Source organism: Haplochromis burtoni, unplaced genomic scaffold (assembly GCF_018398535.1).
Source record: "Haplochromis burtoni strain Fernald_Lab_line unplaced genomic scaffold, NCSU_Asbu1 Contig_47, whole genome shotgun sequence".
NCBI lineage: Eukaryota > Metazoa > Chordata > Actinopteri > Cichliformes > Cichlidae > Haplochromis > Haplochromis burtoni.
In genome coordinates, this window is record NW_024582408.1 from 1,397,980 (window position 1) to 1,418,444 (window position 20,465).

The 20,465-nt window shown below is 40.8% G+C and overlaps 2 protein-coding genes across 2 annotated transcripts; one reads left to right on the plus strand and one right to left on the minus strand.

Moving 5' to 3' along the window:
- The first annotated feature begins 547 nt into the window (after positions 1-547).
- Positions 548-15,081, plus strand: LOC102295117 (apolipoprotein B-100). Its single transcript, XM_005921584.2, has 26 exons — positions 548-752; positions 1,360-1,404; positions 1,546-1,658; positions 1,763-1,908; positions 2,044-2,191; positions 2,594-2,746; positions 3,031-3,155; positions 3,257-3,342; positions 3,476-3,926; positions 4,044-4,158; positions 4,332-4,478; positions 4,601-4,812; positions 4,927-5,146; positions 5,301-5,474; positions 5,580-5,783; positions 5,880-6,047; positions 6,238-6,440; positions 6,625-6,795; positions 7,105-7,226; positions 7,348-7,549; positions 7,654-7,826; positions 7,914-8,089; positions 8,181-8,296; positions 8,422-8,795; positions 8,907-13,603; positions 13,717-15,081. The coding sequence occupies exons 1-26, from the start codon at positions 695-697 to the stop codon at positions 14,833-14,835; spliced, it is 9,918 nt and encodes a 3,305-aa protein (XP_005921646.1). The 5' UTR covers positions 548-694; the 3' UTR covers positions 14,836-15,081.
- A 1,331-nt stretch (positions 15,082-16,412) lies between these two features.
- Positions 16,413-19,586, minus strand: LOC102294142 (rho-related GTP-binding protein RhoB). Its single transcript, XM_005921580.3, has one exon. The coding sequence runs from the start codon at positions 19,249-19,251 to the stop codon at positions 18,661-18,663; it is 591 nt and encodes a 196-aa protein (XP_005921642.1). The 5' UTR covers positions 19,252-19,586; the 3' UTR covers positions 16,413-18,660.
- Between the last annotated feature and the right edge of the window lie 879 nt (positions 19,587-20,465).

Below are 20,465 nucleotides of genomic sequence, written 5' to 3' on the forward strand. Positions count from 1 at the left end.
GTTTGAACTGATTGCCTCTTAGAATAATGGCACACAGCGTTGAAATGAAAGTCAACAAAATCCTGATACTACCAAATGTTTTTGTGACCTGAGCTTTGAATGCAACATACAAACAAAGTTATTGATCCATGAGGATTAGAACTTACACAACACTGATGATGGTTATTAAAAATGTTAGCTAGCAAGAGTATATTAATGTTGTAATAAAATAGAATGATATATGATAACACATAAACATTAGTATTATCCTAGTACCACAAAATCTATGTTGTACTGCACTATATTACTTACTAACACATAAAGTAGTACAGCACTAAATAATAAATTATCTGCTAGATACAAATTGTCAGGGGGGGGGGGGGGGGGGGGGGTTTTGTTTTTTTAACAATAAGCATTAGCATTAGCATTCTATATTAATGACCTCAGGATGATCTCAAACCAGAAATAATAAAACAACAGTCATTTAGAATAATCACTGGCCACCCCCACCCAATGCTGACAGACAGTCTTTTTACCTTTGACCTGCCACAAGGACTGCTCAGACTTTGGAACCAGGGCAACACATTTGCAAGTCCCTGCAATCACATACAGTATGTCTTGAAAGCTATAAAAGCCAAAAGGCGAAAGCACAAGAATTAGTCTTCAGAGAAAGAGGGGGACTCTTCTTACCTTAAGGCTTCCAGGAGCTCAACCCATGATGTTGGGTTACAAGCTCTGCCTTGTGCTGTTTCTGGGCACATGCACACTAGCCCGTGAGTACAATATTTTTTTCCATTTAAAGGCAGTGGATTTTTAAAACTTAGACCTGTATGTGAATTAAATCTGTTTGTTTAAAAATATGTAACGAATGCTTTTTTTTAGCTTTGTGAAAAGTTGGCAACTTGCTCTGAAATGGAACACATATTTTACAAATTTGAGACGATGATATTTGATACTGTTTATGTCTCTTACGTTTTTAAAATAGAGCAAAACAAATGTGTAGCTATTTAATTAGACTTCGACATGTAAAAATTTACAGTAAATATTGTTAGTTTGTGTTAAGTGTTTTGCAAGGCATTGACAAATAAAATTACTATGTTTTTTTATTAGTAGTATTTATTACTGTATTTAACGTGTAGCTTAAACATTTCCCAAACAAAAATCCCCGGTTTCCCCTCGGGTTGGAGACTCAAATTCCTTAGGGCTTGCATAAGACAGCGTATTTGGCATAAAATCTGCCAAATCAAATGCGCAGAGACTCACGCTTGGAATAAGAGAGCGGCCAAATGTGGCATAATTACTGTATTCAATCATTTGCAATTGTGTTGTTGCACTGTAATGGCAGCTTGTGCGTTTGTTTGGGGGGGTTTTGTTTTTCAGAGCAAGATGTTGGAAGTGTTGAGGAACCATCTCCAGCCTGCTTTTGTGAGTGTCTTTGTTGTCATTGTTTAAAAGTAAATATTTTACAATGTGTAATTTAATATTATAAAACGGGAAAATCAAAATGGGAAGCTTGAAATATTTTTTGTTCTAACTATTGCTGTAAATGCTTTAAATACTTTTCAGTGGCCAAAAGATACAGGCACTTCAGAAGATTTGTGTATGACTACGAAGCTGAGACCTTTAACACTGTGAATGGAGCTACAGACAATAAAAGCGGCCCCAAAGTCTCCTGCACAGTAAGTCTTCGAGCTTAGATCATTGCTGAGGAAAAATAACAGCAATCTCATGACCCTGAATGTAAAACAAGAAGTCCAAACAAACTGTTTATTCTGCTGCACAGGTTGAGGTTGATGTGCCCCAGACCTGTAGCTTCATCCTCCGCACAACAGACTGCTCTCTGAGCGAGGTTGTTGGCGTTGACGATGAGGGGAATCCACTGTATCGTCCTGCTGCTGGAGCTGAGGCTTTCAAAGCTGCCATGGAGAAGTGAGTCATCTTGTTTGTAGGAAAGATTTATGTATTTTGTTAATTGCTCTCAGAAATTAGGATCCAGGGTAACTGAGGAAATCAAAGAGTGACCTGAATGGCAGGCTGTAAATGATGATCTGTCCACGTCAACAGAAACACTCTAAAGATCACAGTTGAAGGACAGACAGATGTCAGGCTGTACCCTGAGGACAATGAGCCCGTCAACATCCTCAACATCAAGAGAGGAATTGTCTCAGCTCTCATGGTGCCTGTGATGGAAGAGGAGAAGAACAATGAAATGGTAGCTCCCCTCACTTGTTTATTACTTGATTTTTTCTTTTTTGGGAAAATTTTCATAGCTTCATAGTTGGCAATTAAATCACGCCAAGTAGAGCCTGATTCAGTTTGTTGTTTAGTCATGCATAGATAAGTTGCACAAGGTGCAGATAAGCTGGCCCAGTCAAAGGAGATAAATACACTGTTGTAACAGCATGTTCCAACAATGACAATTTTCAGCAACAGGTCAAAGTCCTAGATAACTTTATCTTGTTATTGACATGCGCTGCTCTCATAATGGAGGTAATCTTTAAGAATGATTGATTACCTGATTTAAGAGATAAGTTAAAGGAAGGAATGCACGTCCATAGGTCCAGTTCTTACAGCTTGAATATTGAATTGTTTTGAACATCCTAATCATTTCCAGCCCACCGTGCACGGAGTGTGCTCCACCGACTTCACCGTCAACGACAAACAGGACATTGCTACTGATGTGACAGTCAGCAGGGATCTGTCCAGATGTGACTGGTTCACTGCCCGCAGACAGGACACCAGTCCCCTGGCTCTCGTCTCTGGGATGGTAAGAGGTCAACAAAAATCTGACACTGCTATCACAAACTCAGGCCAAGAGTCAAAATATCAGCACTCAATCATCAGGAAAAAAATATGGTCTGATTACGTTATTAAATGAACCCAAGCTATATTTCCATAGTATAAAACCACAAAGCAAACATCCATCCCTTTTTTCTTCCAACGTCAAGCCACAAAGTACATCTACATTTCCCAGCATTCTACATTCTCCAAACATCTGACAAAACATTAATTTTTATTTATTTATTTATTTATTTATTTATTGCCTGTCAGAAATACGGCCTGTCCAAGCTGATCAGGAGCACTCAGAGCTGTAACTACAGGTTTGACAACCAGAAGAAACACATGACCAGTGGAACCTGCACAGAGAAACACATCTTCCTGCCCTTGTCCCATGAGTAAGTTTTATTTTGACTTTTTGTATATTTTTCATGAATAATTTTGTGAATTCTCTTTGAAATCTAACGCACATTTGGGGATTTCTCTCTTCTGAAAAAAGAAACCAATATGGAATTTCTGCTATGGTGAAGCAGACTGTGACTCTGAGAGCGACTGCCAAGATCAATGACAGAATCTTTGATCACAGTGAGTGCTTCTGTTGTGTGAAAACAAATTTTGTAAAAAATAGGGGGGAAAAAACAATATAAATATTTTACGTGTGTCTCTAACATCCAGATTCTAATAGATTTTCCACTGCTTGTGATTTATTTCTGTACAGATGAGGACAATGTCAGGTACTTGCCCATGGATGTTGTTGACGACAAATCCCCAGTGCAAACCATGGATGCTGTCGCTGCCACGATGCAGAAGCTGAACTCTCTGTCAGAGACCAACGAGGGCGAGAAGCGCGCCGGCCTTTTCCGCCAGCTGGTGTCAGAGTTTCGTGGCCTGAAGGGGGACACCCTGAACTCGGCTATTGTTGAGATGACAGACATTTCACCCTCTCTGACGTGGCAAGCTCTGGCTCAGTGTGGTACACCAGAATGCACTAGCGCCATGCTCAAGCTTCTCAGGACCTTTGATGAAGATGCTGTTGAGGTTGATGCTGTTGTCTACGCCCTGGGGCTGCTGCCCAACCCTTCACAGCAGATGGTGAAAGACTTGCTGGCAATGGCTCAGTACAAGCAGAGCAAACCCATCATGTATGCTTTGAGCAATGCAGCCAGGAAGTAAGTGAACATAAATATATGACATTCTGAAGGACGCTCTCCTCGATGCAGTAACACTGAATTGTGGTACCTGTTGTAAATTAATACATAATCCCTAATGTCTGTCTTTTCCTCTAGACTGTATAAATCTGAGGGAGTCACTCCAGAGATCACAGCTGTCTACAACTATATTGCTTCTCTTCTGGGTGCAGACTGCGCTGGTGACAAAGACCTGACTTTCCTGACTTTAAGGGTAGGTAACAAGACGTGAATAAGACTACATTTTCATTCAAGAAACTTTATTATATCAAGACAATACAGAGGGGAAAAAACACTGATCCCACATTTCCTGAGGACAAAGATAAAAAAGTTTTAAAGGGAACATTTAATTGCATGATTTATGATTTGCTTTAATATTCTGTCCAGGTTGTTGGCAACATGGGAGATGCAATGGAGGCCACCGATCCTGCTATTAAGACCACCCTGCTCAAGTGCATGAGACAGCCCGCAACCACTTTGTCCGTGCAGCTGGCCGCCATCCAGGCTTTCAGGCGCATGTCTGTGACAGATGAGGTAACTAACCACATTCCTCTTCTACATGAGCAGTCTCCTTGCTTCCCGGTTTTATAGTGGAGACAAACTGCAGCTACAAAGACCATTAAGTCACTGTTTTTTCAAATTGTTTTCCTGTCCAGATTCGTGCCAACCTCCAGAGGGTCAGCCAGTATCCCAAGGGCGCTGTGCAGAAACGTCTGGCAGCTTATCTGATACTGATGAGAAACCCCGAGGACAGCGACATTGAGGTGGTGAAGAAGCTGCTTAACCAAGAGCAGAACGAGCAGATCAGGGCTTTTGTGTCCTCCCACATCTACAACATCATTTCCTCAACTGATTCAGAGACCAAAAAGTAAGAATGAAGCATTTTTCAGCTTAATGTGTTGTTCTATACTAATATAGCGCCGATTTGGGCACCCATCTATTTACACTCAGCTAATAGTTTTACTTTTAATCTTCACTCCAGGCTTGGGGAGAAAATAATGGATGCCCTGCAGGACACAGAAGTTTCTACACACAGCGACTACACCACAAAATCTCGCAACTATGAGCTGGGAATGGCACATGAGAGCATGGCGGCCAAAATTCAAGGCAATGTCATTTTCGATCCCAGCAGCACGTTGCCAAGAGAAGTCTTGCTGGAAACTACCCTGAATGCTTTTGGTTACAGCATGGATATTTGGGAGGTATGTACAGTGCTTCTCACGCACAATTATTTATGCCATTTTTACACCTTTAACGCTGAACTTTATTCATGGGGATTCATTTTATTTGATGGGACCTAACCCCAACAACTCTTGGTTCATTTTTGTATTCATATTATTAAATTCTTTTTGGCAGGTTGGCATGGAAGGAAAAGGCTTTGAGCCAACCATTGAGGCTCTGTTTGGCAAGAATGGATTCTTCCCTGACACAGTGTCCAAGGCTCTGTACTGGGCTGAAGAACAGATGTCACCAAAGATCAAGGAAGTTCTGGAGAAATGGGTTGCTCCACTGAAAATAGAGGGGCAAAAGGTATATCACTCGCATAACTGTTTCTGTTAAACACTCTTATTCTTAGTGAACGTATCATTGTCACTCACACCAACATATCTAACATATTGGTCCCTTTTTCTTAAGGCTCCTGAAAACCTTGCAACAGAAATTGTCCGCAACCTCAACAAGCTGGTAAAAGACCTGCAGAACCGAGAGTCCCCAGAGGCCATGGCCTACCTGAGGCTAATGGGAGCTGAGCTTGGCTACATCAAGACCAATGAACTGAAGTCTATTGCTGAAAATGCAATGATGTATGCAAACATTTTCATGAGGATAGTACCTACAAAGGTAGTGTTCTGCAGTCATTAATATAGTGTCTATATAGATTTATTTTTTCTTTGCAGCTGAAAAACTCTATTTGTTAACTGTATTTCTCCCTGTCAGGTCATGTCTAACCTGATTTCAAGCACTCGCAATGAGATTTTTGCCCATTACATCTTCATGGACAACAAATTCATGATGTCAACAGCATCTGGCTTGCCTCTGACATTTGCTCTGTCTGGCACCTTTGCTCCTGGTGCAAAAGGAGGTCTTCGCATGACTCCAAACATGGTAAGGTTTCCATCTACTGTATTTAACCTGTGTTTAGCACCATACTAAAACAGCAATTGTTATTACAATGTTGCTGTTTTAATTGTTTGTTTCTGTGACATGTACGTAGAATTCTCAGTCATATTAATCCTGACTGTTGGTCATCTTTCCCCACACACTTCAATTTTTCTGTGATCCCCTTTGTTTCCAGGAGCTGGTGTTCATGCCCGCAATTGGGATTGAGTTCATGACTCAGATGGGAATCCATGTGCCTGAATTTGTTGTCTCTTCAGTTGAGATGCACACCAACATGTACCATGAGAGCTCTTTCAATGCCAAGATCACCATGGAGCAAAACCAGGTCAAACTTTCCATCCCTGCTCCACAGGGCACCATGAAATTCTTAAGAATCAGGTAAAAAAAAAAAAAATCTGATAACTTACTTTGTGTAATACAAGTAAATGATATTAAGTGATATTGATTGAATAATTATAAAGAACACTACCAACAGGGAGCGTATTGCATTTCATATATTATGTATGCTTAATAATGTTGTTAGAAGTTGTAAAGTAATTTTGCTGTTCTTTGTTTGAAATAGCAACAAAGTTATGATTGTGGGTGCTGGACACGCTACAGTGATCCCACACAGACTAGCCGACTCCAGCTGCAGCCCTCTCTTCTCTGGAGTCAAATACTGCACAAAAACACTTCATGGTGACGCTCCTGGCAAGACGGCTGCTCCTTACTTCCCCCTGAACGGAGAGACTGAGTAAGATGTTCTTTAAAAAGTCAGGTTTTGCTTTGTTTCTTTGTTAAATAAGAAATGGAAATGCCTTAAATATGATCATGTAACATATTTCCATTTAATGCTGAATATTGTTTAGTATATTGTGGTACAGTTGAAAAGAAGATGGTTAAATACAGATAAGAATAGGTCAAGAATAGGTCAAGATGAAAAGATTTTAGCTCATCTCAGATGGTGGATATATGCACATGAGATTATAGATTTTATTGCTGCACAGTACCAAATTGCATTAAAAGAAATAAAAATGTACTAAAGACTTTATTTTTACCCAAGGTTTGCTCTGGACATCGAGCCTACTAAAGAGGTCTCTGAGTACACAGCCAGTATCACCTATGGCGAAGAAAAGGACGGACGCCACAAGGTTAATTCTGTGAAGATGACCCTGAGAGCCGAAGGTATGAATATTGCTTTTTTTTAATCAAGAATTTTATTACATGTGCTGCCTCTTTCTTTTCTTTTTCTTTTTTTGAGTTATACAGATAAGTGATTAACCTTTTTCTGACTCTGTGACGTCAGGTGCTCAGCCTACTGAGGCTACAGTCACCATGACATACAACAGGAACAGAAATGTCTTCAGCACTCAGATCAACATACCTGACTTTGATGTTGAGGCGGGCGTCAAGCTCGGCATGACAGATAGCAATGCCAGAGGCAAATCTATTACCCTCGAGATCTCCAACAAGAACGTGCCTCAACTCACTCTGACTGGCCGTGCCAAGTGAGTAAACCCAGCAAAATATTTTCCTAAACTGTTCCGTTACTTTACTATAATTCCACTGACCTCATTGCAGAAATTAACTGCTTTTTTATTATTAATTATAGGCTTCAGGCTATGATTGATGGCATGCTGCAGCTTCAGCTGTTAGTCCCCTCACTCAGGACAGATGCCACAGTCACTGCTACCATGAGCAAAGCCGACGGACTCACCATGGAGATCAGAAGTGATGTCAAGCTCCCAGAGATCTCCTCCATTCAGGCAGTCACCTTCAAATATGGTAATTTTGCTCAAGAAGAGTGGCAATGGAGCTCAAAGAATGGTCATGTCAGGCACAGTTTAAAACACTGTCTTTTTACTGTCACAGGCGAAGAGCAGGCTGAGGTTCAGCTGATGTCCAACATGAATGCTGAAACAAAAGTCCCAGTGCATTACACTAAGGTCGTCCAGGCCTGGCTGAGGAAGATTGCAGAGGATGTTATGGACCAGCGGGTTATCGAGACTGATATGAAACTACGACACATCCTCAACAAAGGAATTGAGGTAAAAAGAATTTTATACTAACTGAATGTTTATTTCGTAGTTTTTAGTTTGTCCAGACTGAATCATAAGAAATATGATGTGTTTTAATCAGGCCAGCAATATCTGGATGGACAAAGTCTCAGCTGATTGTCCCTACATGGCGAGACTGAGGAACAGCTTAGCTATGATGGAAATGCCATCTGTGCCTGAAAACCTGTTCATGAACCTGTAAGTGAAGCAAAAACATTAACTAGTATCTTCATAATTGTTATTATAATAAAAAAAACCTTTCAAACCTTATACTGAATAAATACAACATTTTAACGAGTTCCCTACTCTCACCATTTCAACAGTGAAAGCACACTGATATACCAGTTCAACCAGGACCGTCTGACTATCACCATCCCAGTTCCTTTTGGGGGCAAATCATCTGAGGAGCTGAGGATACCTCAAATGGTCACCACTCCACACATTTCCATGCTGAAGTTGGGCATAGATTTTGCCTCACGAGGAATCCAAATCCCAACTTTTAACATCCCATCTGACTATGATCTCACCCTGCCTCTGATGGGCATGGTGGAAATGGCTGCCAAGGTCGACACCAACTATTATAAGTGGGAGGCAACAGCGTCTGCTGGTAACAACACTGCAGAGTCTCCTAACTATGTGGCCAAATTCAACATTGTGGCTGACAGTCCGATCAAATTCCTCTCATTTTCAGCTGAGGGTAATTCTTTATTCTTTATTCTTATAAACTATACATTTGTTATTGAACAGTGCAGAAAAAACATAGACGCTGATACGAATTGTTAATTTTTTTTATTTGTCTGTTCTAAAGGAGCAACCAAAATCACTGACACAGAAGTGGAAACTATGGAATTCACTCTTGATGGTTCCCTGAAACACATGCTGATCACCACAGGTTTTAATGTTCAGGAAACCATTGCAGTCACAGACAGTTTGATGTCAACTGGCCGCTACAACGTGCATGCTGTTGCCCCTGTGGGTCTGGACACCTCCCTGACTATTACTACCCAGATGACCCTTGACTCTAAAAAGTTTTTTGGAAATGTTAACACAAATGGAAGTGTCACTGTTGGACCCATGACCGCTTCCACCACCTATCTCTACACCTTCTCGGTCGACCCAGCGAAGAAAGAAGCAATAATGCAGAGTTCACTGAATGTGAAGTCTGAAGACCTGAAGCTTGAAAACAAGATGAAGGCATCATATGCAGAGGAAGAGCTTCTGTTTGACTCTAACACTAAAGTGAACAGCGACCCCATTGTGCACAACACCAAAATTAACCTTAGGTACAAGGATCTCAAGTTTACCATCCAGTCCAGCTCTCAGACACAGGCTAACGAGAGGATGCTTCGGAGCCAGATAGATTTTGCTGCCTCTAGAGGACAGGCCAGTCTCAGAATAGAGAATCTAGCTGATGATACAAGCAACCGTATCTACTCACTGCTTACCGGTTCCCTTAATCCCTCTGGCATGGAGGTCAACACTGAGGCCTCCATGAACATCTTTTCAAGCATCGCCTCTCACAAGGCCGCCTTTTCCCTGAACACCAATGGCCTGACCACCAGCTGTACAACAACCGCCCAGCACAGTCCATTCACATTTGAGAATATTTTCCATGGTACAGTTGACACTTCAAGTGCCACCATGTCTCTCACAACAAAAGGAGGCATTAAAGAAAACAAAGCAGAGCTCACCATTAGAGGCAAGATTGCAACCACAGAAGTCTACTTTAACAGCAACTTTGAGGCTAACCTCTTTGATATTAACAGCAGGAACAGAGTGAACTTCAGAGTGAATGAAGATGGCTTGACTCTCTCTAACAACATGGTTGGATCTTTCAAGGAGATGAAGACTGAAAACACAAATGCACTGTCTCTTACACTGAGATCTTTTACCCTGCAGTCCAAGACTGACAACTTGCTTGACAGCAGCAACTCTTACAAGCATGACATCACAGTCAACATGGGCCGTTCTGCTGCCTCAGTTATTGTGAAAAATGACCTGAAGATAATGGAGGTTAGCTTCGTGAATGATGCCCAGTTCAAGGCAGAGCCCTACAACCTGGAGCTGACTGGAACAGTGATGGGAGCTTTCTCAGAGGAAGAGCTCAGACACACCTATGAAATCAAGTTTATTGACATGGTCCTGTCTGCAAAGTATAACACCAACGGTAAACTCCTGGGAACTCAAATGACGCATACCACTGATATCGAGGTTGCTGGCCTGACCATGAAGTTCAACAATGTGGCTAACTTCAACTCCCCATCTCTTCATCTGGACAGCAAAGTTGCAACTGTGGCTGCACCCTTCACCCTGAACATTGATTCCATTTTCAATTCAAATGGTGCAGTGAATCTGTATGGAAAGCAGAGTGGCGAATTATACAGCAAATTCCTCCTGAGAGCACAACCCATGTTTTTCACACAGTCATTTGAGTACAGAGCTTCAACCACACATGAACTAGAAGGCAGACCAACCATTACAACAAATATGGACAACAAGTTCAGCAGCATGCTGAACCTCCAAGAGCAAAGTGTCGCGCTGAAGGTGACATCTAAAGTAAATGAGCACGCCTTTGAACAGGAAATGAGTGCCTACAACAATGCAGAAAGAATGGGTGTTGAAATGGCAGGAGCAGTCTCCACTCTCCTCTTCAGTGAGTCCAGTCAAAATTATGCCATCTCTGGATTTGTGAAATATGACAAGAGCAGTGACAGTCACTCTCTCCAGATCCCATTTATTGAGCATCTGCCTGCATTCATTGAAAAGATGAAGAGCACAGTGATGGTACTGATGGACAACAGCATTGAGATGCTAAAAGACATCAACAACAGGTATGAGATCAGTGCCAAGTTCCAGCTCAAGGTGGCAGAACTAAAGGAGGCCATTAACAACTTTGACTTCAACCTGTTTGTCCAAGACCTGAGAAAATTCATCAGCTCAATGGAAAACTACATCACCAACCTGACACCCAAGCTCCCAACTGAAAAAGTCATGAACATACTGAAATCTATCAAAGACACCATAATGGTTTGGATGAAGAAACATGACATTGAGAACAAGTTCCAAGTGATTTATACCAAAATTGAAGAGATTCTCTCCAGCTTTGAAGTTGAAAAAATGATTGGAGCCTTCATGGATGAGATTGTTAAAATGATGAAGCAGTATCAGGTCAGAGAAAAGATTCAGCGTGCATTTGATGCTCTCAGGTCAATTGACATTCAGCCTGTGATGAAAAACATAATGGTACCTGTTCAGGAGCTGTTGAATGAGCTATATGCCTTTGACTTCAAACAGCTAATTGATGACATGAGTGACTATTTCATCAGAATGATCCAGAAAGTAAGGTCCTTTGATTATGACACCCTCACTATGGAGCTGAAAGAGAAAGTGGCAGAAATGAGCAAGATCCCCTGTTTTGGAAAACTTTATGGAGAGTTCAGAGTTATTTCACCTCATTATAAACTCACAACCACTGCTGACCTGGAGAACACCACAACAATTTCTGATACACCAGAGTTCAAAATGAACCTCATCTCAAAGACTACATCTACTTTGCGAATCCTTGACTTCACTGTGGAAGCCAGTGCACATTTATCTGTGCCCAAGATGAGTCATGTGTCCATCTCTGAGCTCATCAAGGTTGATCAGTCGTCTTTTGAACTTGACCATAAGGGTCAAATGACCTTCTATGGTCTGACAGCTGAAGCTTCTGCTGATACTATTGCAGCAGCAAAAACTGAGCTCTACTCTGCAACCCTTGTTAACAATGCAGTCTTCAACATGGAAAATGGAATTTCAACCACCGTAGTCACTACGTACGTACATGGCATCAACATGCCTGCCCTTAACATCTTTAGTGAAATGGAGATTAAAGAAAATGTAGTTTTCCTGCTTAAAGATGGCTCCATCCAACTGACCTTTAACAATGTGGCCAGAGAAAAATATGCAATTCGGGACTTCTCAGATGAGGCACGCCACAAGAGCGACTTGTCAGTGGTCATGGATTTCCATAAAGCCAAAATGAGTTTCACTGGAACAACAGACAGCAAGTTTGTGAAAATGAATCAGAATGTTGGTGCTGAAATATGCATTTTCAGCCACGTAGTTGTTGATGCCAAGGCTGAGACTGAAACACCTTTCATTAAAAACAGCGTTGCAGAACTCAAGTTCGAGGCAAAGGTTGAAGACATGAAAATTGATTTCTCTGCCTCTCACAGTGCACAGCTGGTTGGTCAGGTTGAAGGAACTCTCTCAAACTCAGCCCTTGCTCTGGTCACACCTAATGAGCTTAAGCTTGATACCAAGAACACAGCAAATACCAAAATTGCCCTTCCATTAAAGCTGTCTGGAAAGATAGATCTCCAGAATGACATTGCTTTCACCGTGAACACCGAAGTGCAGCAGGCTAGTTGGACAGGTCTGGCTAGATTCAACCAGTACAAATACTCCCATTACTTTGCTGTGGACAACAGAGAAACAGAAATTAACCTGTATTCCCAAATCAAAGGAGATGCCAATCTTGATGTATTGAAGCAGCCTATCACCATTCCTGAAATTACCTTGCCATTTGTTGACATGAAGACAACAAAAGTGGAGGACTACTCACTGTGGGAAGACACTGGTCTGGGCAATCTACTAATCACAACACAGCAAACATTTGATATGAGCTCCAAGCTGAAGTACACTAAGAACCATGAGTTGATCGCCATTAACATCAATATGGATCCAGTCATCAATGCGTTTAACACCAATTTCAAGACACTGCACAAGAAAATGATGAATGGCAAGGATAAGGCTGCTGCCATACTCGCTACATCATATGACAAAGCAAAGGAAGAGTATGAAAAATATAGCACTGAGTTGCCTAAAACTATTACTGTCCCTGCCTATAAGGTTCCCATGATGAACATTGAGACATCAACATTCACAATTCCCCTGCCTGACTTCACCCTCATCACAATGCCCACTCTGCGTGTGCCCTCTGCCCTGCGCAAGGTAACTCTTCCAAAAATCACCCTGCCCAAAATTCAGAGCATCAAGATCCCAGTTATGGGTGATATGACCTATGAGATCTCCATGAAGACACCAATGATCACTCTCAAGACTAACGCAAGCATCCTAAAGCAGGACAGCATCGCCATCAAACTAGATGCTTCTTCAACATCTGAATTTGAGATCCTGAATGGAATGATTGAGGGCAACACCAATGTGAACGTGATGGGTGGATTTAAAATGGCCTCTCTCCTCAATGTGAAACATTCAATGCTAGAGGGACATCATGACAGCACCATCTTCTTAACTACTGAAAATGTAGCTATCGCCATCACAAACACAGCAAAGGTCAACATTCTTGACCTGACCATGGAAATCTATGAGGAGATTACTGGAAATCCAGAAGAAGGCCTTATTGTCTCAGTTTCCAATCCATCTGCAGGACTCATTGCAGTTCAGATGCAGGCTAAGCGACCGGCACAAGTGAAAGCAAGACTCTATGGTCGTTACCCGGTAAGATAATAGTCTACTATCGATGCACTTTCTAATAAAAGCTGATTTTTTTTCAACCTAAATGATGTATTATTTAAATAATTAACTTATTGGTTTTTATGTGTCCTGTTTAGTCTGAGCCATCCACAGACATTGATATCTTGGGTCTGAAGATGTCTGTGATCAACTCTGAGAAGCTGAACCTTCAAACAACCTGGAATATGGAAATACCATACGAGATGATGCTCGGAGCGAAGAAACAGGTGCCTGCGGTCATGGAAATAGTGTCTGAATCTGCTGTCATAACATACAAGGCGGTCAACAAACAAGTTAGAAGACTAGAAGGTTCCTTTGCACAGGCTAAAAAGCAGGGTAATGTGATGTTCAAGAGGGCTATTAACAGTCTTGAATCAGTAAAATCTTGCAAGATTGTGACCACTGTCACAGATAATACTGTTTTAATCCTCGAAAACTACCAGAAGAAAGTTGAAAAGTTCCTTGATGCTGTTGTTAAATTTCTGAGAGAGACTAGGTTCCAGATTCCTGGCTATAAAGAGAAGCTGTCTGGGCTTGAGGTCTATCAGAAATGTACTGCTTTTGTTGCTGATGTATCTGAAGAAGCAATCCATAAGATTCCAGAGTACCTTTCTTCCATGTTTTCAACGGCACTTGATTATTTCCAAGCCACTGAATTCACCTTCCCAGGTTCTAATCGCATCGTCAGTGGAAAGGAAATTCTTGACGATATGTTGGTAGCTTTAAAGAAAATCCAGGATCAAGTGGTTGTTACTGTGAGAAAATTTAGAGATATCCGGCTGGAGGACATTGTAAAGAAATTATCAGCAATCATGCAGTTTACCATCCAACAGAGTGAGAAGCTTCTCCAAACTCTGAAATCCCAGAATCTGGAGACACTTTCTGACTTTGTGAGTACTGCATACAACGATGCCATGAACTCTCCTGTTCTGGCTGGCTTTATCAAGCCGGTTGAAGAGGTCTGCAGAGTTGTAATGGAATATCTAAAAGCTGTGACTGCTAAACTCCAAAATATTTTGGCTGACATATCTAGTAAACAACTCACAGCTGACATCCAGTCCTGGATTAATTCAATGGTGAAAGGCATTAATACTCTGCACAACAATGCCATTACATCCCTGAAGGAAAAAAGCAAAAATGTTGAAAAATATGTTAGAGTAAGTGACCAAAAAGTAGAGGTTGACATCCCTTTGCCATTTGTTGCCAAATTCAACTAAGCAACCATAGCTAACAATGATATAGGATATAGTGTCTGTATTGACTTTCTGTGTTTTGTAACCAATGGTGTAATAGTGAATCTATTTTCATAACAGCAAACCAAACTGAGCAATAAAAATTATGCCTGTATAATGTTTGTTCCTTTGTTTATTATTTCACAACAGACGCCCAGTGCTCCCTTTGTGTCTTGTACTATTTAAAACAAAAGCCCTGTCTGGGTATCAATAAATACAGTTTGTACTGCATTCATGTCTGTGCATTCTTTACATAAAGTTTACCTTGACTGGTTAAAAAGATTGGAAGCTAATGGACTATAAATATTTCTTCATGTAGTTTTATGTTTTCCTGTACAGATTTAAAACAATAAAAAGCTTACTCCCTAAAGATCACAGCAATACACCCTTGCTAGTAATTTTTATCCTCTGGTCTAATTTTAGATCGGACACAAATAGTTTCTGTGACACACACACACACACACACACACACACACACACATATTTCTTATAATAAAACAATCACAATATAGAAACAGAGTCATTTTGACCAGGGTTATAACAATAGTTAGAAGTCAAGTCTCAAAATGTACTGCCCCTTTGGAATAATAGGATTATTTTGTCTGGGGACAGCTACAGGCTATGTGTCATCATGAGAAGTGGTGAAATAAGTATACAGCTTATTGCCTCGTGTAACGTGATAAATAAGTCATTAGAAGTATAAACAACCTTAAATCTTTAAAGGGTTTGCAAATAATATGAGAACGAGTAAACTATGAGACTCTTAAAAGTAAACATATTCATAATAATGGGAACGACGACAAATTTATCAGACTGTCTGTCATAAAAACAAGAAAATATTTATAACTAAAACAAATGATGCTGTTATTTATTATTTATTAGGCAAATGAAAAACTGAATCCAATGTTTTCTTACCCAAATATGAACTTCTTCTCTGAGATCTCAAATATGAACCAAACATAACATTCAAACACTAAAATTGATTTTTCTATTCAGGAATGTTTGTAAATAACTGTAGTAAAAATAATAATAATGTGCTTTAAATATTTTTTCAGCTTTTCTGTAAAATGGTAAAAGTGGAAATTCATGGATAACAACAATAATTATATTTTAGCAGTTAAAATATTTATTTTTAACATATTGTAATATTAACAAAAGAGGATTTTTACAATTACCAGTACTGTTCATTTTGGGCATTTAGGTCATAAATCTGTATAGTGGGGTATAATTATTCATTTTCGTATAAGTGTTATTTAATGTTGTCACTTGTTGAAGAGCAGGTATTTTGAACTAGCATAAATTTCTTTCAGCAAAACATACAAAAGTTAACTGCAAATACACAAGTACATTAGATTTACTCCTGTTTCAAAGGCCTGAATCAAAGTGATGGTTCAGTGGATCCTGATTAAAGCAAATAAAGAAAGAAATACTAATAGAGTGAATTTTCTAAATTTACCAGCAGGTTCCAACTATTTTATCAGTATACGTAATGTTTCTTTGTACGATAAAAGGAAAGAAAGTTGTGTGTCAGGAAAATGCAACAAGAGTGGAAAAAAGTGCAGTTAGTGAAACACATTGATTTTTTTTTTTTATTGACTTTCCCAGAACAGTACCACTTGTTCCCTTACATTCTGTTTTTTTCCCCCCTCTTTTAATTGTACCATTCTTCCACAGAAAGCATTGTGTAATTACACCAATGGCATCAAATAAACTCTTACAAAGAGATAGGTTTGGCATATTCCACAATTTCCTTTTGTATGAGGAGACGCAAACTGTACCATCTTATCACAAATAGTAACCTAAAATCATTGCAAATCAGAGGCACATGAGGGGGGCCGGTGTGGGAAATTAACTAGTCCAGCACAATGCATTCCTGTGCTGTATGTCAGCAAAAAAAAAAAAAAAGGACAGCAACAGACAGCAGACAGGAGGAATGTGACTTTTAAATGCCACTGTAACTTCGGCTGGAAAGTATTTTTAAACACAGATGTGCCTGCAGCGCAGTTTCTTAGTAAAACACAAAGTAAGTGTTTAAAGCAAAAAAAATCCATCTTTTTTTGTTTCCAATAACAAGTAAAAAGAGCAAAACATGAACAGTAAGAGTTTCACCCTTAACAACAGTCTCTGTAACTGATGTTCACAGTCATATGAACAAACACTCCCACTATCAAGCAAGAGGACAGTTACACAACACTTATGTTGACACTGAAAGAAAAAAAGAAAATCTGAATCCTTTTCACAAGAATGAGAAAAAAAAAAAAAAGTCAGCTCAAAATACACTGATTTTAGCTTTCAGTAACATTTTTTGACAACATAAATTTAAGGTACATTCACTGTCATAATGGAAGACATTGAGATTTTAAGAAAAAGGGAAAAAAGAAAAAAACTTTCTCTTTCTCAATTGTATTTAATTCAGTTTAACAGCTCTATAATCATTAGTACTTCACATTTACCGTTTTCTCATGTTTTAATAATCAAAGGGAAGCCCTTTAGTTTAAGTGTGTGTCACTATTACATAAGTGTTCTACTAATAGAATTGCATGAAACACTTCCAATAAAGTGTTGCCATCAGATGGCTTAATCCCACATGAGCGTGTGCTGTTGGGTCATAAACAGCAGTTTCATGACACTTTGAGAAAACGCCCTTCACCGAGCAAGGCCATCACATGCCACACCGTCTCATGTGCTTAATTGTGTCTGGGAAATATCCTCCGTGCCACTCTAAATGACGCTGTGCCCAAACAGAAAACTTCAAGCTGTTTCCCCCCCATGTGTTTGAAAGAACGGAGACAGCTGGATGGAAATGGGACTATATACTGTATGTGCTTCAAAAGATGCTGTTCAGATGTGCTGTACAGAAATATATGTACAGAGGACAATGTGTTTGTATAAATTAGCCAAAATGAGTTAAAACTTATGTAAAAGCATGCGTAGCAACATAAAAAACTAAAGTTGTAAAACATGACTCCCACTTAATACTGACAGAGTTTCTGCCTGAAAACCTGCAAAACTACAGGACATTGTGGTTAGCCCTTTTCAAGACTGGTCCAGGTGTAGTCTTGTCAACCTTGAATCAAATCTAACCTGCTGCATAATTTGAAGGGGAAAAAGACATTTAATACTGTGGAATCAAAATTATACGTTATTGTTAGCTGTGCTCCAAGCCCTAAAATATCACCCCCCCCCCCAAAAAAAAAAAAAAAAAAAAAAAAAAAAAAACCAACAACAACAAGTTGGCAATACTTGCAGTTTTAACAAGCTTTCTTTCTATGAGTTGCTGTAGCATCCTGGTCTTGTGCAAGATCAAACTTCAATTACCTCATATTAAAAATAACAGTGCAGTTGTTCTTTTTGCTTTACTTGTTACACAGTATAACCTTGGCAATAAGGCTTGTGGCCTATGCAAACTTTAAAACACAAAAAAAGAGAGCAGAGTCATCTCGACTCTCCAGCAGGCCTTCTCGTCTACACGAGAAGATGCAGAAGGGGATTGAAAAGTCGCCCACTGAAATCAAACGCTTCGTGATTTTTTTTTTCCAGTCAGACTGGGATCATGTGACCCCAAAAAGAACATGCCAACATGCCATAACCAGTGTATTTCCCCCCCACATTACACCCGCCATCAGATATTCGTGTGTGTTCCAATCAGCTCCGTTTGCAGTCATCGGTTTTGGTTCAAGCAAAGGCATCCGACTTCGAGGGAGTGTCCGAACAATGGTCACTGCCCTCACATGCCCAGACACAGACCCCAACGCAGGAAACGTCTGTTCTTGCGCGTCCCAGTAGCCCCCCGCCCAAGCCAGAGTCAGTTCACATTAAAACACAGCATTTGAAACAGCCACCTTTGGTTGTTTGTCGTTTCTGTAAAGCTGCCCGTGTTGCCGTTTCAAATACTTCCCAGATCCCCTCCTTGGTTTTAGCTGAGCACTCCAAATAGTCATATGCGCCAATGCGCGTGGCCATGGCCCGGCCATCCTCTGTTTTCACTGGCTCCAGCTTCAACCGAGACAGCTCATTCTTCACGTTCTCGTCGTTGCGGAGATCCCTCTTGTTGGCCACTAATATGATGGGTACGTTCGGGCAAAAGTGTTTCACTTCAGGGACCCACTTTTCAGGGATGTTTTCCAACGAGTCCGGGCTGTCCACCGAGAAGCACATCAGAATGACGTCGGTGTCCGGATAGGAGAGCGGCCGCAGCCGGTCGTAGTCCTCTTGTCCGGCTGTGTCCCACAAAGCCAGCTGGACTTGCTTGTTATCCACTTCTATGTCCGCCACGTACGTCTCAAACACAGTCGGGACATACACTTCTGGAAACTCGTCTTTGCTGAATACTATCAGTAGACATGTTTTCCCACATGCACCGTCGCCCACCACGACAAGTTTCTTTCGTATGTCTGCCATTGCTGCCTCTCCCAGTTCTCGCTCTCAAACGCGGCTCAGTCCAAAGTCGGCAGTTGTAAATATTTAGTCGTGTCAAGTCCAGTAGCTTTTAAACTCTAAGCAGATACTGGTCAAACTCGTCCCTCAAGTCAGTTCTTTCCACTAACTCCGGAGCCTTTTGCCACAAACTACAGCAATCTCTTTATAAAGCGTAAGGCGTTTTCCTAAATATAGCAATCCAATCGGAAATGGGGAGGTGAGATCACCGTCTGTAAAGGAAAAGGTGATTGGGTCCCGTCGGGTTTTTCTCGCGTTGGAGGAGGGAGGGGTCACTGACCACGAGGATCCACCCGACTGAGAATCAGGCGAAATCAACTAAAATCACAGCACGATGACGATAAATATACACGTACTTCTTCTTTGAAACCTCCCTTTCAAATAAGCTTCCCGGACACATTGGCTTGCTACTTTTATTACTGAGTCAGCATTTTGTTCACAAAATGACATGAGCCGGCTGTCTAATGAGGATTCATTCAGACTAAGCCAGTTTATCCTATGAAATGTGAGAGTGATTTTGGGTGGGGAAGTGTCTCTGAGACTAATTTCTATGATACCACATATTAGTTTGCCTAACACAGGGGGGTTTGGTGCTCAAAAGGCACGCTGGGAAGGCAAATTGACACTGACATTGTTATACGCATGTCTACGTAGTTCACGCTATTTACAGGGAGGGGGCACTAGCGTAGACAAACTGTTAGCTTTGACTACCAAGCTTTGCTAAATCACCGCTCTCTCTCCAAGGAAACAAAACAATATAGAATCGGGTTGACGGCGTGCAACAAGCACAGATCCTCTCTCGACACGACAACGCGTGAGTATGCCCTCACATCTGTTCACAACCGAATCCAAAGCTGTGTAAGGGGACTGCTTTGGAAGCGGTTGCCGCCGTGCGAGTATTTCCCCTTTTGTTTAGCGGTTAAGGCCCCTCTGTTTGGAACTTGAAGGGGGGCCATGTTGTTTAGCCACTCAGTGTTTGGCTGATGTTTTAGCTAACAACAGCAACATGGCTATTAGCGTTTGTTAGCTCTCGGAGATGGCCGTAACGTGTTGTGTACAGTGAATATCGGATAATAAGTCGAGAAAATGTGTTCTATTTAACATGCAAAGCCAACCGCTGACTATAAAACAGCAGTGAATTAAGCGAATTTCTTTGATGTCTCACCAATAATAAACAC

Excerpts from the sequence above, each read along its gene's own strand:
- LOC102294142 (XM_005921580.3), bottom strand. The coding sequence starts at position 19,251 with ATGGCAGACATACGAAAGAAACTTGTCGTGGTGGGCGACGGTGCATGT.
- LOC102295117 (XM_005921584.2), top strand. The coding sequence starts at position 695 with ATGATGTTGGGTTACAAGCTCTGCCTTGTGCTGTTTCTGGGCACATGC. Across the intron at positions 5,147-5,300 it reads ACAGCATGGATATTTGGGAG|GTTGGCATGGAAGGAAAAGG; the intron begins GTATGTACAGTG and ends TCTTTTTGGCAG. Across the intron at positions 7,827-7,913 it reads GGCAGTCACCTTCAAATATG|GCGAAGAGCAGGCTGAGGTT; the intron begins GTAATTTTGCTC and ends TTACTGTCACAG.